Source organism: Salmo salar, chromosome 06 (assembly GCF_965601325.2).
Source record: "Salmo salar chromosome 06, fSalSal1, whole genome shotgun sequence".
Lineage (NCBI taxonomy): Eukaryota > Metazoa > Chordata > Actinopteri > Salmoniformes > Salmonidae > Salmo > Salmo salar.
Window position 1 is genome coordinate 32,800,195 of NC_138296.1, and position 17,217 is coordinate 32,817,411.

General features: G+C 46.0%; 1 protein-coding gene across 1 annotated transcript in view; it reads left to right on the plus strand.

Annotated features, from left to right (window-relative positions):
- LOC106593156 (liprin-alpha-3) overlaps positions 1 to 17,217 on the plus strand; it is a 36,027-nt gene that overhangs the window by 1,286 nt on the left and 17,524 nt on the right. Inside the window, exons 2-12 of the mRNA XM_045720221.2 lie at positions 349 to 1,458; positions 9,787 to 9,888; positions 11,534 to 11,698; positions 12,034 to 12,108; positions 12,196 to 12,255; positions 12,413 to 12,547; positions 12,689 to 12,781; positions 13,406 to 13,458; positions 13,600 to 13,693; positions 13,897 to 14,031; positions 16,920 to 17,003. Of these exons, the coding sequence (XP_045576177.1) occupies positions 1,120 to 1,458; positions 9,787 to 9,888; positions 11,534 to 11,698; positions 12,034 to 12,108; positions 12,196 to 12,255; positions 12,413 to 12,547; positions 12,689 to 12,781; positions 13,406 to 13,458; positions 13,600 to 13,693; positions 13,897 to 14,031; positions 16,920 to 17,003 (1,335 nt within the window). The 5' untranslated portion in view covers positions 349 to 1,119. The remainder of the gene's footprint in view (positions 1 to 348; positions 1,459 to 9,786; positions 9,889 to 11,533; positions 11,699 to 12,033; positions 12,109 to 12,195; positions 12,256 to 12,412; positions 12,548 to 12,688; positions 12,782 to 13,405; positions 13,459 to 13,599; positions 13,694 to 13,896; positions 14,032 to 16,919; positions 17,004 to 17,217) is intronic.

The window sequence follows — 17,217 nt, forward strand, 5'->3', positions numbered from 1 at the left end:
GCTGCTTCCAACTGGCTATGACAGATTTGATTTGGTCATTATCATCTGGTTTTGTGTCTGTACTGGCCACCCCATCATCTCACCTGGTCCACCCACATCTCAGAAAAGGGGTTCTCCACTTCCTCCTCTTCCAGCCTGGATTGTCTTCATGATGTTGGTTACTAACAAACTGTTCTCTAAAATCTGTTGCATTATTAGATCCAAGGATGAGGCTCTTTCAACTTGTCAATTACAATTATATAAGTTGATTGAGAGTTTAATGGAAAAACACTATTATTTCTCTCTTCCTTTCCCCTGTTTCTCTCTACCTTTCCCCGGTTTCCGATCATCTTGTTCTCTATTTTCCAGCTGCTTCTCTCATCTGTCTGAAGACCACCCTGGGGTGTCCGAGGCCCTCCACTACACCTGCCCTCCCTCTTGCCCCTTCCCTAAACTCTTAGACACCCCCATGGCCTCCTCCTAACTCGCCCTACCACTCTAGACCCTGCCTTTGGAAACCTAACTGCACCCCACCCAAAGACACACACCGCACCCCAAGGTACCTCACAATTACCTGGGCCCTGTCACTCAGCCAGACTCACTGAGACAACCAATCAGTTGTTATCACCACAAGCAGAGAGCCAATCAGGTGTTTGCCAGACACATCAGAGCTATTCCTATTGTAGCAATACATCCAAAGGAGCTAATTCGGTGAAGCCAGGAAGTAGAGATGAGGAAGTAGCAAGGTACAGACAAGCCGTTAACCAACCAAACACAGGCTTGTTAGTGATGACTGTGACGTCTTATTCATAGAGAGGTGAGGTACAGAGGAGAGAGAAGGGTAACAGAGTGCCACCATTCTGCTTGCCTGTCTACCAACCTCTCTCACATAGTAACAGGAGAAAAGGACAAGGACACAAACAAAAGAGAGAGACCAAGGGCCAAAGCTAGGCAGAGAGAAATAGAGAGAGAGAGACAAAAGAGAATAGAGTGCCCTTCACACCTTACCTCATACAAGCATACACACTTGAAAAGAAATTCTGTGGGCTCCTTGAAGCAAATTCTCCCAGAACAATCCCACACTCTCCACCGACACTCACCAACTTTCAGCTAACACCCCACACACTCTCCGGCCTCAAGATGATGTGCGAGGTGATGCCCACCATCTCTGAGGATGGGCGTGGCGGGAGTGGGGGAGGGCCTTCCTCTCCGGGAGGGAGTGGCGGGGGAATGGGAGGCGGTATGGGGGGAATGGGGGGTGGGTACGGGGGCAGAGGGGAGTCCCGGGGCGGAGGTGACGAGGGGGGCAGCACAGGGAATCTGGAGTCTCTGATGGTGAACATGCTGACGGAGAGGGAGAGGCTGCTGGACAGCCTGAGGGAGACCCAGGACAGTCTGGGGACAGCCCAGCTTCGACTCCGAGACCTGGGCCATGAGAAGGACTCCCTCTCGAGACAGCTGTCCATCGCCCTACCACAGGTACACATGGGGAGGGGGGATGTGTCTGTGTGTGTGTGTGTGTGTGTGTGTACATTCGTGCGTCTGTGTTTGCGTGTGCACTTGCGTATGTGGCTGCCTGTGTGTGTGTGTTTCTGTGTGCATGAGTGTGTGTCATATGTGTGTTTACATACTAAGTGTGAGATCTGGACAAAGAATCTATAGAGACCTTCCTCTTGCCTCGCTGCTAACACATTGTGAGTGTGAAAAAGAGAGAGTGAGTGTATACTGTGCATTCGGAAAGTATTCAGACCCCTTGACTTTTTTCACATTATGTTACGTTACAGCCTTATTCTAAAATTGATTAAATTAAATATTTCCCTCATCAATCTACACACAATATCCCATAATGACAAAGTGAAAACAGGTTTTTAGAAAAAATAAATCAATTAAATGAAATACCTTATTTACATAAGTCTTCAGACCCTTTGCTATGAGACTCCATCCTGTTTGTTTGGGCTCAGGTGCATCCTGTTTCCATTGATCATCCTTGAGGTGTTTCTACAACTTGATTGGAGTCCACCTGTGGTAAATTTAATTGATTGGACATGATTTGGAAACGCACACACCTGTCTATATAAGGTCCCACAGTTGACAGTGGCCTCCATCATTATTAAATGGAAGAAGTTTGGAACCATCAAGACTCTTCCTAGAGCTGGCTCCCTGGCCAAACTGAGCAATCGTGGGAGAAGGGCCTTGGTCAGGGAGGTGACCAAGAACCCGATGGTCACTCTGACAGAGCTCAAGAGTTCCTCTGTGGAGAAGGAAGGACCTTCCAGAAGGACAACCATCTCTGCAGCACCACCAATCAGACCTTTATGGTAGAGTGGCCAGACGGAAGCCACTCCTCAGTAAAAGGGACATGACAGCCCGCTTGGAATTTGCCAAAAGGCACCTAAAGGACTCTCAGACCACTAGAAACAAGATTCTCTGGTCTGATGAAACCAAGATTGAACTCTTCGGCCTGAATGCCAAGTGTCACGTCTGGAGGAAACCTGGCACCATCCCTACGGCAAAGCATGGTGGTTGCAGCATCATGCTGTGGGGATGTTTTTCAGTGACATGGATTGGGAGACTAGTCAGGATCGAGGGAATGAACAGAGCAAAGTACAGAAAACCTGCTCCAGAGCGCTCAGGACCTCAGACTGGGGAATAGGTTCACCTTCCAACAGGACAACGACCCTAAGCACACAGCCAAGACTACGCAGGAGTGGCTTCGGGACAACTCTCTGAATGTCCTTGAGTGGCCCAGCCAGAGCCCGAACTTGAACCTGATTGAACATCTCTGGAGAGACCTGAAAATGCTGTGCAGCGACGCTCCCCATCCAACCTGACAAAACTTGAGAGGATCTGCAGAGAAGAATGGGAGAAACTCCCCAAATACAGGTGTGCCAAGCTTGTAGTGTCATACCCAAGAAGACTCGAGGCTGTAATCGCTGCCAAAGGTGCTTCAACAAAGTACTGAGTAAAGGGTCTGAATACTTATGTAAATGTTATATTTCTATTTTTTATGCTCAGACTTTAACATGGTTCTGGCTTTATGTTGCTTCTCTTATCCATACTGAGCTATCCTGCTATCTACTGGACTTACCAATGAGCTGTTCAGTTTTTTATTGAGTTGTTCCATCTGTACTTAGCTGTTCCGTCTGTTCTTGTTGGTATGTGGTTGTTCCTGCTCCTACGGACCACCTCTGGTGCATACTGAGCAAGGCTGTGGCTGAATCATGACTTAGACATGATGACAGACTGTTACATATTATTGGCGGTTCCATTCGATTGAGTAAAGACCTCTATAATACCCAGGCCAATATTAGCCCACATCCTTATGCCTGTGGAGTAATCATTCTAGTGTGACTGACGCCACTGAACATGCAAAAAGGACTCCATCTTGAATTTCAGACAGGCAGTCTCCCTGGATGCCTAAGTGGAGTGATGGGGTTTATTTTGTTAGAACCCATATGTTCTCTGAACTATTGAAAGCGATAACACATGTGATAGGACAATGTGTTCTTACTGAGAATGACTGGACATTAAAGGGCCATATTACCTCACTGAGAGGGGGATCAATATGGTGCACACATCTATGGACACACACATACACACATGATGCGAGCAGCACAGAGCGCTGTGATAGATTCAACACTAGAGCTAGCAGCACAGAGCGCTGTGATAGATTCAACACTAGAGCTAGCAGCACAGAGCGCTGTGTTAGATTCAACACTAGAGCTAGCAGCACAGAGCGCTGTGATAGATTCAACACTAGAGCTAGCAGCACAGAGCGCTGTGTTAGATTCAACACTAGAGCTAGCAGCACAGAGCGCTGTGATAGATTCAACACTAGAGCTAGCAGCACAGAGCGCTGTGTTAGATTCAACACTAGGGCTAGCAGCACAGAGCGCTGTGATAGATTCAACACTAGAGCTAGCAGCACAGAGCGCTGTGATAGATTCAACACTAGAGCTAGCAGCACAGAGCGCTGTGATAGATTCAACACTAGAGCTAGCAGCACAGAGCGCTGTGATAGATTCAACACTAGAGCTAGTAGCACAGAGCGCTGTGTTAGATTCAACAATAGGGCTAGCAGCACAGAGCGCTGTGATAGATTCAACACTAGAGCTAGCAGCACAGAGCGCTGTGATAGATTCAACACTAGAGCTAGCAGCACAGAGCGCTGTGATAGATTCAACACTAGAGCTAGCAGCACAGAGCGCTGTGATAGATTCAACACTAGAGCTAGCAGCACAGAGCGCTGTGATAGATTCAACACTAGGGCTAGCAGCACAGAGCGCTGTGTTAGATTCAACACTAGGGCTAGCAGCACAGAGCGCTGTGATAGATTCAACACTAGAGCTAGCAGCACAGAGCGCTGTGATAGATTCAACACTAGAGCTAGCAGCACAGAGCGCTGTGATAGATTCAACACTAGAGCTAGCAGCACAGAGCGCTGTGATAGATTCAACACTAGAGCTAGCAGCACAGAGCGCTGTGATAGATTCAACACTAGAGCTAGCAGCACAGAGCGCTGTGATAGATTCAACACTAGAGCTAGCAGCACAGAGCGCTGTGTTAGATTCAACACTAGGGCTAGCAGCACAGAGCGCTGTGATAGATTCAACACTAGAGCTAGCAGCACAGAGCGCTGTGATAGATTCAACACTAGAGCTAGCAGCACAGAGCGCTGTGATAGATTCAACACTAGAGCTAGCAGCACAGAGCGCTGTGATAGATTCAACACTAGAGCTAGTAGCACAGAGCGCTGTGTTAGATTCAACACTAGGGCTAGCAGCACAGAGCGCTGTGATAGATTCAACACTAGAGCTAGCAGCACAGAGCGCTGTGATAGATTCAACACTAGAGCTAGCAGCACAGAGCGCTGTGATAGATTCAACACTAGAGCTAGCAGCACAGAGCGCTGTGATAGATTCAACACTAGAGCTAGCAGCACAGAGCGCTGTGATAGATTCAACACTAGGGCTAGCAGCACAGAGCGCTGTGTTAGATTCAACACTAGGGCTAGCAGCACAGAGCGCTGTGATAGATTCAACACTAGAGCTAGCAGCACAGAGCGCTGTGATAGATTCAACACTAGAGCTAGCAGCACAGAGCGCTGTGTTCAACACTAGAGCTAGCAGCACAGAGTGCTGTGTTAGATTCAACACTAGGGCTAGCAGCACAGAGCGCTGTGATAGATTCAACACTAGGGCTAGCAGCACAGAGCGCTGTGATAGATTCAACACTAGAGCTAGCAGCACAGAGCGCTGTGATAGATTCAACACTAGAGCTAGCAGCACAGAGCGCTGTGTTAGATTCAACACTAGGGCTAGCAGCACAGAGCACTGGGATAGATTCAACACTAGAGCTAGCAGCACAGAGCGCTGTGATAGATTCAACACTAGAGCTAGCAGCACAGAGCGCTGTGATAGATTCAACACTAGAGCTAGCAGCACAGAGCAATGTGTTCAACACTAGAGCTAGCGGCACAGAGTGCTGTGTTAGATTCAACACTAGGACTAGCAGCACAGAGCGCTGTGATAGATTCAACACTAGGGCTAGCAGCACAGAGCGCTGTGATAGATTCAACACTAGAGCTAGCAGCACAGAGCGCTGTGATAGATTCAACACTAGAGCTAGCAGCACAGAGCGCTGTGTTAGATTCAACACTAGGGCTAGCAGCACAGAGCGCTGGGATAGATTCAACACTAGAGCTAGCAGCAGAGAGCGCTGTGATAGATTCAACACTAGAGCTAGCAGCACAGAGCGCTGTGATAGATTCAACACTAGAGCTAGCAGCACAGAGCAATGTGATAGATTCAACACTAGAGCTAGCAACACAGAGCACTGTGATAGATTCAACACTAGAGCTAGCAGCACAGAGCGCTGTGATAGATTCAACACTAGAGCTAGCAGCACAGAGCGCTGTGTTCAACACTAGAGCTAGCAGCACAGAGTGCTGTGTTAGATTCAACACTAGGGCTAGCAGCACAGAGCGCTGTGATAGATTCAACACTAGAGCTAGCAGCACAGAGCGCTGTGTTAGATTCAACACTAGGGCTAGCAGCACAGAGCGCTGTGATAGATTCAACACTAGAGCTAGCAGCACAGAGCGCTGTGTTAGATTCAACACTAGGGCTAGCAGCACAGAGCGCTGTGATAGATTCAACACTAGAGCTAGCAGCACAGAGCGCTGTGATAGATTCAACACTAGAGCTAGCAGCACAGAGCGCTGTGATAGATTCAACACTAGAGCTAGCAGCACAGAGCGCTGTGTTCAACACTAGAGCTAGCAGCACAGAGTGCTGTGTTAGATTCAACACTAGGGCTAGCAGCACAGAGCGCTGTGATAGATTCAACACTAGGGCTAGCAGCACAGAGTGCTGTGATAGATTCAACACTTGAGCTAGCAGCACAGAGCGCTGTGATAGATTCAACACTAGAGCTAGCAGCACAGAGCGCTGTGTTAGATTCAACACTAGGGCTAGCAGCACAGAGCACTGGGATAGATTCAACACTAGAGCTAGCAGCACAGAGCGCTGTGATAGATTCAACACTAGAGCTAGCAGCACAGAGCGCTGTGATAGATTCAACACTAGAGCTAGCAGCACAGAGCAATGTGTTCAACACTAGAGCTAGCGGCACAGAGCGCTGTGATAGATTCAACACTAGGGCTAGCAGCACAGAGCGCTGTGATAGATTCAACACTAGAGCTAGCAGCACAGAGCGCTGTGATAGATTCAACACTAGAGCTAGCAGCACAGAGCGCTGTGTTAGATTCAACACTAGGGCTAGCAGCACAGAGCGCTGGGATAGATTCAACACTAGAGCTAGCAGCAGAGAGCGCTGTGATAGATTCAACACTAGAGCTAGCAGCACAGAGCGCTGTGATAGATTCAACACTAGAGCTAGCAGCACAGAGCAATGTGATAGATTCAACACTAGAGCTAGCAACACAGAGCACTGTGATAGATTCAACACTAGAGCTAGCAGCACAGAGCGCTGTGATAGATTCAACACTAGAGCTAGCAGCACAGAGCGCTGTGTTCAACACTAGAGCTAGCAGCACAGAGTGCTGTGTTAGATTCAACACTAGGGCTAGCAGCACAGAGCGCTGTGATAGATTCAACACTAGAGCTAGCAGCACAGAGTGCTGTGATAGATTCAACACTAGAGCTAGCAGCACAGAGCGCTGTGTTCAACACTAGAGCTAGCAGCACAGAGTGCTGTGTTAGATTCAACACTAGGGCTAGCAGCACAGAGCGCTGTGATAGATTCAACACTAGAGCTAGCAGCACAGAGTGCTGTGATAGATTCAACACTAGAGCTAGCAGCACAGAGCGCTGTGATAGATTCAACACTAGAGCTAGCAGCACAGAGTGCTGTGATAGATTCAACACTAGAGCTAGCAGCACAGAGCGCTGTGATAGATTCAACACTAGAGCTAGCAGCACAGAGCGCTGTGATAGATTCAACACTAGAGCTAGCAGCACAGAGCGCTGTGATAGATTCAACACTAGGGCTAGCAGCACAGAGCGCTGTGATAGATTCAACACTAGAGCTAACAGCACAGAGTGCTGTGATAGATTCAACACTAGGGCTAGCAGCACAGAGCGCTGTGATAGATTCAACACTAGGCTTGCAGCACAGAGCGCTGTGAAAGATTCAACACTAGCAGGGTTCATTGAGTGCGTCTGCTCAGAGTGTGCCGCCACTGCCGAGAGAGAGAGGGCTTGGAGAGACAGATTGATAGAGAGAGAGGGCTGCAGAGTGAGAATAAGAGCATGGTACAGAGAGAGAACTGGTGGTATGAAACACACACACAGACTAACGAATCAGGCCAATTTGCATATTGCTGCATACTAATGATGGAGCTTCTGGCGTCTATTCTTAGGTGTTCTGGGTTATCACATGGAGAGATAGAGATGGATGAAGGATTGTAAGGATGAGAGCGGAGTAGGCCGAGTGAGAGGATGAGAGGGAGAGATGGAGGCTCGGTACAGTCGAGAGACACCTTGAGGTAGTTTATGATCACATTATGTTTTGGATTGTGGAGGGGGAGTGAGACAAGAATAGAAAGAGAGAACTAGAGAGAGAAAGCATATAATTGTGGGATATTGGTGCCAAAAGCTGTCTTTTCAGCTAGAATCAATCCCAGAATTCCAAATTCCTATGGGTCTGCTGTGTACCATCTGTACATGACTCTCCCTTTCCCCCTGTCTTCCTTTTCCCTTTTCCTGTCTTCCTTTTCCCTTTTCCCCTGTGGTGTTTTTCTCTTTTCCTCCTGTGGTCTTTTTCTCTTTTCCCCTGTCATCTTTTTCTCTTTTTCCGTCTTCCTTTTTCCTTTTCCTCCTGTCTTCTTTTTCTCTTTTCCTCCTGTCTTCCTTTTCCCTTTTCCTCCTGTCTTCTTTTTCTCTTTTCCTCCTGTCTTCTTTTTCTCTTTTCCTCCTGTCTTCTTTTTCTCTTTTTCCGTCTTCCTTTTCCCTTTTCCTCCTGTGTTCTTTTTCTCTTTTCCTCCTGTCTTCTTTTTCTCTTTTTCCGTCTTCCTTTTCCCTTTTCCTCCTGTCTTCTTTTTCTCTTTTCCTCCTGTCTTCTTTTTCTCTTTTTCCGTCTTCCTTTTCCCTTTTCCTCCTGTGTTCTTTTTCTCTTTTCCTCCTGTCTTCTTTTTCTCTTTTTCCGTCTTCCTTTTCCCTTTTCCTCCTGTCTTCTTTTTCTCTTTTCCTCCTGTCTTCTTTTTCTCTTTTTCCGTCTTCCTTTTCTCTTTTCCTCCTGTCTTCTTTTTCTCTTTTCCCCTGTCATCCTTTTCCCTTTTCCTCCTGTCTTCTTTTTCCCTTTTCTCCTCTATCAGTAGTTACCACTGATGTGCACACTGACAGCCCAGTCCCTAATATTCCTACCAGTCCACTGAACACAATAATCAACAGTGTTATGTTATAATGCTCCAGGGCATGTAGAATTACACCATATACTGTAAGAGCTGGACTGAGCACCAATGCCTCTCAGTGGCTTGTGGGAACGCCCATGATTCAGTCTTCACATGCTCCAGGACACGGGCGGTTGCATGCCTTTCCTTACTGTGACACTGATAGTGAATGTGTGTCACGGCTTGGTCACGCACGGGTAAAGTCCATCTGAGCCAAGATGGCCGACAGGACAGAGGATGGTACAGTGTCATATGTGGCCATATGTCAGCCTAGCCTACACAACATGGCTGGCCCCGCCATGGCCACGCCACAACAGAATGGCCATGAGGTGTTCACTGGAGGGTTATCAGCAACCCAGGCCAGGAACATAGACATTATCTGCTCCCAGATATACGTAGTTGGAAACTCAACATCATACTATAGTCGACTCAGTGATGCGGGGGGTCAGTGGAGGCTGGTGGAAGGAGCTATAGGAGGACAGTCTCATTGTAAAAGCTTGAATGGAATGCATGTAATGGAGTCAAACGTGGTTTCCATATCTTTGTGTGTGATCCACTTCTATTTATCCCATTCTAGCCATTACAATGAGCTCATCCTCCTATAGCTCCTCCCACCAGCCTCCACGTGTGTGTGTGTGTGTGTGTGTGTGTGTGTGTGTGTGTGTGTGTGTGTGTGTGTGTGTGTGTGTGTGTGTGTGTGTGTGTGTGTGTCACACCAGTGTGTCACAGGTCTATAATGAAATGTTTGTTTTTTCTTGTTGAAATGTTTTTGTGCTTAGTTGTGTCTTGTTGAACTGTTTGTAATTGTGCTGTATGTATGTGTGCTAATGTACTGTATATGATTATGGCTACATACAGTGTATTGTGAGTAACGCCGCCCCCTTGTGTCTCTGCAGGAGTTTGCAGTGCTGACCAAAGAGCTGAATGTCTGCCGGGAGCAGCTGCTGGAGAGAGAGGAGGAGATAGCAGAACTCAAAGCAGAGAGGAACAACACACGGGTTAGTCTGTTTCTGTGTGTGTGCGTGTGTGTGTGTGTGTTTGTGTGTGTGCGCGTGTGTGTAGAATTGTGGGCTTGAGTGTACGTCTTTGTGTCTATTGATGTGTGCATGTCTATTCATGCACGCATATGTTTACGCTTGAGTATGTCTGTATACCTTATATGTTATACAGTTCAGTTTGTATTTGTATTTGTATTTATTATGGATCCCCATTAGCTGCTGCCAAAGCAGCAGCTACTCTTCCTGGGGTCCAGCAAAATTAAGGCAGTTTATACCATTTTACAAACATTACAATTCATTCACAGATTTCACAACACACTGTGTGCCCTCAGGCCCCTACTCCACCACTACCACATATCTACAGTACTAAATCCATGTGTATGTATAGTGCGTATGTTATCGTGTGTGTAAGTGTCTGTGCCAATGTTTGTGTTGCTTCACTGTCCCCTCTGTTCCATAAGGTGTTTTTTAATCTGTTTTTTAAATCTAATTGTACTGTGGCATGAGTTACTTTATGTGGAATAGAGTTCCATGTAGTCATGGCTCTATGTAGTACTGTGTGCCTCCATAGTCTGTTCTGGACTTGGTGACTGTGAAGAGACCTCTTGTGGCATGTCTTGTGGGGTATGCATGGGTGTCCGAGCTGTGTGCCAGTAGTTTGCATTGAACATGTCAATACCTCTCATAAATAAAAGTAGTGATGAAGTCAATCTCTCCTCCACTTTCAGCCAGGAGAGATTGACATGGATATTATTAATATTAGCTCTCTGTGTATATCCAAGGGCCAGCCGTGCTGCCCTGTTCTGAGCCAATTGCAATTTTCCCTAAGTCCTTTTTTCTGGCACCTGACCACACGACTGAACAGTAGTCAAGGTGCGACAAAACCAGGGCCTGTAGGACCTGCCTTGTTGATAGTGTTGTTAAGAAGACAGAGCATCGCTTTATTATAGACAGACTTCTCCCCATCTTAGCTACTAATGACAGTTTACAATCTAGGGTTACTCCAAGCAGTTTAGTCATCTCAACTTGCTCAATTTCCCCATTATTTATTACAAGATTTAGTTGAGGTTTAGGGTTTAGTGAGAGTTTTGTTCCAAATACAATCCTTTTAGTTTTAGAAATATGTAGGGATAACTTATTCCTTGCCACCCACTCTGAAACTAACTGCAGCTCTTTGTTGAATGTTGCAGTCATTTCAGTCGCTGTAGTAGCTGACGTGTATAGTGTTGAGTCATCTGCATACATAGACACTCTGGTTTTACTCAAAGTCAGTGGCATGTCATTAATAAAAATTTAAAACAGCTACCTGGTTCTAACTGGATTATATTTGAGAGGCTTCCATTAAAGAACACCCTCTGGGTTCTGTTAGACAAGTAACTCTTTATCCACATTATAGTAGTGGGTGTAAAGCCATAACACATACGTTTTTCCAGCAGCAGACTATGATCGATAATGTCAAAAGCTGCACTGAGTCTAACAAGACAGCCCCCACAATCATTTTATCATCAATTTCTCTCATCCAATCATCAGTCATTTGTGTAAGTGCTGTGCTTGTTGAGTGTCCTTCCCTATAAGCACGCTGAAATTCTGTTGTCATGTAGATCAGATCCTTATTCCAAGTGGCCCCTGCTCTCTGTGTGTCTAGCTGCTGCTGGAGCATCTGGAGTGCCTGGTGTCTCGTCATGAGCGCAGTCTGAGGATGACAGTGGTGAAGAGGCAGGCCCAGTCTCCTGCCGGGGTCTCCAGCGAGGTGGAGGTCCTCAAGGCCCTCAAGTCCCTGTTCGAACACCACAAAGCCCTGGACGAGAAGGTGTGTGTGTGTGTGTGTGTGTGTGTGTGTGTGTGTGTGTGTGTGTGTGTGTGTGTGTGTGTGTGTGTGTGTGTGTGTGTGTGTGTGTGTGTGTGTGTGTGTGTGTGTGTGTGTGTGTGTGTGTGTGTGTGTGTGTGTGTGTGTGTGGTAAAGGGCTGGACAAGAAGGTCAGTCTGGGTACTAAATGGAGGAGTGAGTGGGCTGGCTCCACAGGATTTATTCTTAACCTTCTGTACTAACATCCACCTCTCTCTCTCCCCTTCACTCCCACTCTTTTTCTCTTTTTCCGCTATCTCGTCTTTCTCTCCCCCTTTGTCTGTCTGGGACTTCCTTAGGTGCGAGAGAGGTTACGTGTGGCTCTGGAGCGAGTGACTGTTTTAGAGGAAGAGCTGGAGTCCTCCTCAAATGAGGTGAGTTATCCTCTGCTCGTTCTCCTTTTCCTCTCTCCACAGATAAAGCATCTTTTCTAAACCTTTCTGTTCTCCATCTCTACCTAGTGCCATTCTCTACGAGACCAAATCAAAAGACGCCAACAAGGCTTAGAAAATGGGAAAGAGGTGAGGGGATTGGCTGTATTGGCTGAAGTAAATGTTGAAGTATTAGTGTCTCATGTGCTGCGTAGTTTGCTTGGAGTTTAAGGAGTCGCATCACATTTCCATCTTTACATGATCTTGTCTTTTCCTTGTCGTTTTCCTCTCCTTCTTCCTTTCACAGCGGCTGCCCAATGGACCCTCCTCCATCCTGGAGGATGGAGAGATTGACAGAGAGAGACAGAGAGAAACAGAGATCGAGCGGCAGAGAGCAGAGCTGGCCCAGCTGAAAGAAAGACTGGCCCTCATGTGCAGACAGGTGAGTGACAAATAGAGATAACTAACAGTTTGAGTCATACATACACCAGACATACATGTGTTTACAGGAATATCACTTTCATAGATGTGATACTGACCCAGATGGTGGCTTCTTGTGTGTAACTATTATGTCACCCTCCAGGTTGGGGAGATCGAGGAACAGCTGACTGCAGCTAGGAGGGAGGTGACCAAGTCAGAGGAAGCCAATCAGAAACTGCAGAGGGATGTGAAGGAGGTGAGCTCTACTTCCCAATTGGTTGAAAATACACGTGTGTGTCAGCATCTCATTGCGCTAGAGAGAAATTTGTGTCTGTTTTCCCTACTCTATTAGAGAAATGTAACAGTTTCCTGTGGCAACAGAGCCATTTTCCTACTTGGCAGCAATAACTGCTACTGTACTGTATGTGTGAGACTTTCCCTGTAGCCATGGCGACAGTATCACTAGTAAACAGGCAAGCGCGGGGATAGAAGCTGGCACTGTCACTCACACAGCTGATTGGTGGCTTGGGACTGGGAGAAATTTTGGGGCTAGTGGTCCCAGAGCCACCCAGTCACCACACCCCCTACCTCCTCCTCCCTCCTCCTCTCCCCCCCATTCCTCCTCCTCCCCCTCCTCTCCCTCCGCCCCTTCACCCTCCAGGACTTGTGCAATAACATCTGTCACTTGGCAGAGACGTGTTTCCTCTGTCAACATCTTCCTTCAACTAACCATTATCATACTTCAGCTACAGTTATAGTGGTTTAGCCAGCAGCGCCAAGTCCCTTTGATCATGCCCGACTTTTATGTTATTTTCTCCCTCTTTCTATCTCTCTCTTTTCCTCTGTCTGTCTGTCCCTCCCCCTTTCTCCTCTCTATCAGGCTCTTTGTCAGAGAGAGGACATGGAGGAGAGAATAACTACTTTAGAACGCAGGTAAATATAACTGTCTATCCACCACCCCTGAAAACACCAGGGAATGTCTTCTGCCATAGGCAATTGTGTCTGTTGTGTTCAGTTGTACGACATTGCCTTCAAGATGTGTCTGCTGTATGTCATTGTGCTGTGTGCCTGCAGGTACCTGAGTGCCCAGAGGGAGGCGACGTCTCTCCATGACATTAAAGACAGGCTGGAGAATGACCTGGCCAGTAAAGACTCCCTCTACAGGCAGGTGGGTGAAACGACCTGCTTTCTCCTGGTTGTTTCTGCTAGTGGAGAGGATTGGTAATTTAGCAATGATAAAAGCACTGCATTTTGCGTTCAGGGTTAAGAATTATTTTTGTTACTGACTGTGATGGTCAATTCCTTCTCCTCCTTCTCTTCCTCCTCATCTTACCTCTCCCTCTTCCTCCTCGTCCTCCTCCACTCCTGCAGAGTGAGGAGAAGAACAGGCAGCTCCAGGAGCGTCTAGACGATGCCAAGCAGAAGCTGCAGCAGACCCTGCAGAGGGCCGAGACGCTGCCTGAGATAGAGGCCCAGCTCGCCCAGAGAGTGGCTGCACTCAACAAGGTACACCACCTCCGCTACGTGTGTGTGTGTGTGAGTGTGTGTTTGTGTGCGTGAGTATATCCAAGCGTGCATTCGTGTGTAAAATTGACAGCACGCTCAAATGAAATAAATATCAAATCAAAATCTGAAATAAATAAATATCTGCTACGAGCCCTGCATGATAATAGATGTGGCTTCATCACACTATTCATCATACTGTTCATCACACTGTCCATCACACTGTCCATCACACTGTCCATCACACTGTTCATCATACTGTTCATCACACTGTTCATCATACTGTTCATCACACTGTTCATCACACTGTTCATCATACTGTTCATCACACTGTTCATCACACTGTTCATCACACTGTTCATCACACTGTTCATCACACTGTTCATCATACTGTTCATCACACTGTTCATCACACTGTTCATCACACTGTTCATCACACTGTTCATCACACTGTTCATCACACTGTTCATCACACTATTCATCATACTGTTCATCACACTGTTCATCACACTGTTCATCATACTGTTCATCATACTGTTCATCACACTGTTCATCACACTGTTCATCACACTGTTCATCACACTGTTCATCACACTATTCATCATACTGTTCATCATACTGTTCATCATACTGTTCATCATACTGTTCATCACACTGTTCATCACACTGTTCATCATACTGTCCATCACACTATTCATCATACTGTTCATCATACTGTTCATCATACTGTTCATCACACTGTCCATCACACTGTTCATCACACTGTTCATCATACTGTTCATCACACTGTCCATCACACTGTTCATCACACTGTTCATCACACTGTTCATCACACTGTTCATCACACTGTTCATCACACTGTTCATCATACTGTTCATCACACTGTCCATCACACTGTTCATCACACTGTTCATCACACTGTCCATCACACTGTTCATCACACTGTTCATCATACTGTTCATCACACTGTCCATCACACTGTTCATCACACTGTTCATCACACTGTTCATCACACTGTTCATCACACTGTTCATCATACTGTTCATCACACTGTTCATCACACTGTTCACATTGTAGTTCAGCCTCAACTGCAGAACATGTCAAGAGCTGTATGATAATAATTGCTTGTATCATAAAACTGTAATTTATAACAAACATGATTGTCAAGGAGATGTAAATGTCTCAATCATCAGCGTAACCCTAAAGAACCAATTATGTAGTACTTGTTGAGGCAAGATGGCTGAAATGTCACTCCAAATAAGATTCATGTACACTGACATCAGTGGTGGCTCCTCAGAGGAGGAAGGGGAGGACCATCCTCCTCAGTGAATTTCATAAAATTTTTTAATTGTAAAACATTTAAGTTATCCTTTTTAGATAAAACTATACTAAATATAATCACATGTCACCAAATAATTGATTAAAACACACTATTTCGCAATAACATCACTCTGTAGTGTAGAACCATGGTGTAGCTGGGGGACAGCTAGCTTCTATTCTCTTCTGGGTACATTGACTTCAATACAAAACCCCCAAAATGGTTCTCACCCCCTTCCATAGACTTACACAGTAATTATGACAACTTCCGGAGGACGTCCTCCAACCTATCAGAGCTCTTGCAGCATGAACTGACATGTTGTCCACCCAATCAAAGGATCAGAGAATTAACCTAGTACTGAAAGCATAAGGTACATCTAGCTAGCACTGCAGTGCATACATGTGGTGAGTAGTTGAATTTATTTTGGGTAACAGAAAAATACTGCATGATAGCTGACTCAAAGAGAGAGAAAGACAATAGTTGAACAGTTTTGAACAAATTAATTTATTCCACTTTCAGTTTCACTTACTTAGCTAGCAAATGCAGCTAGCTAGTTTAGCCTACTCAAACACCCTGCTCAAACAGAGGGATGCTATGTTAGCTAGCTGGCTATGACTATCCAACATAACACTGGAACTCTTCCAAGTCAAGGAAAACTTTTACTAATTTATTGCCACCGGGGCCTGCCGGTGTAACGTTACTGGATGATTGTAGCGGGTTTACTATTGTGTTAGTTGTATTAGCTATGTTGACTATGACGTTACTTTAGCTAATATGGTGACAACATGTAGGCTATGAGTAGCGGTTATGATATGGTTTGGCTTGGAAAGGTTTTTTCGCCTGGTCACATAGGTGGACAAGGTGAGAGGAGGAGAGCGCATGGATGCAAGAAGAAATACAAAGTGGCTGCTATGAAAGTGAACTGTGCTTACGTGTGATCAGGGGTGTATTCATTCCGCCGATTCTGTTGAAAAATGTTTCTTAAACGGAAGCAAATAGAACAAAACGGGGATGAACATACCTGAATTTGCCCAATAGAAACTCTTGTTTGCAACTGTTGGACTAATGATTACACCCTATATCAGCTAGATGCAGGCCAGAGTGTGCAAGGTGGTATTGAGTGTGTCACTGTCTGTCCATGTGTCACTGTCTGTCACCTCAAAATGTTCTCTCGACCTGTGTGCACCTACGTTGTAAACTTTCATTCATAGGCTAAGTTGTAGCAACCTCATGAGGGTATAGGTAAAATTTGAGTATCCTGTAGTAGCCTAAACCTATCGCTGTTACATTGAACTGGGTGAATGGAATATGAAGACAGTCATCCAATGTGCTGCAATAGAAATAAGGCCATGCTCATGAAAAACTACATCTTAAACAGCACTGACCGCCACTGACTGACATCTGCAAACAGATCAGAAGTGAATGTGTATGCTAGAAAACATCCTACTGTGTTTGACTATGATCTGCACAGATCATTTAAATCAAAAGGTTGACCCAACCCATAATTATGTTCTATCAACATTCTGACATGCTGCCTGTTTTGACTCCCCACCCTCCTCCTCTTGCATCACAGGCTGAGGAGCGTCATGGTAACTTTGAGGAGCGACTGCGACAGATGGAGGCGCAACTAGAGGAGAAGAATCAGGAGTTACAGAGGGTGAGTCATGCTCGCTCTCCCTTTTTCTCCCTTCCACCCCCTCTTTCATACCATTCCTTTATCACTCTTTACTCTACAATGGCATACTAATTTTCTAAACCCTCTATTTGTCAGTCTGTATTCAGATCCCAATCTCCTTCTCTCTCACTCAGTCAAGCAGAAAGGTCGCTGTTAACTCTCCACCCACCCTCTGTCCTTCCATTTTTCTATTTTA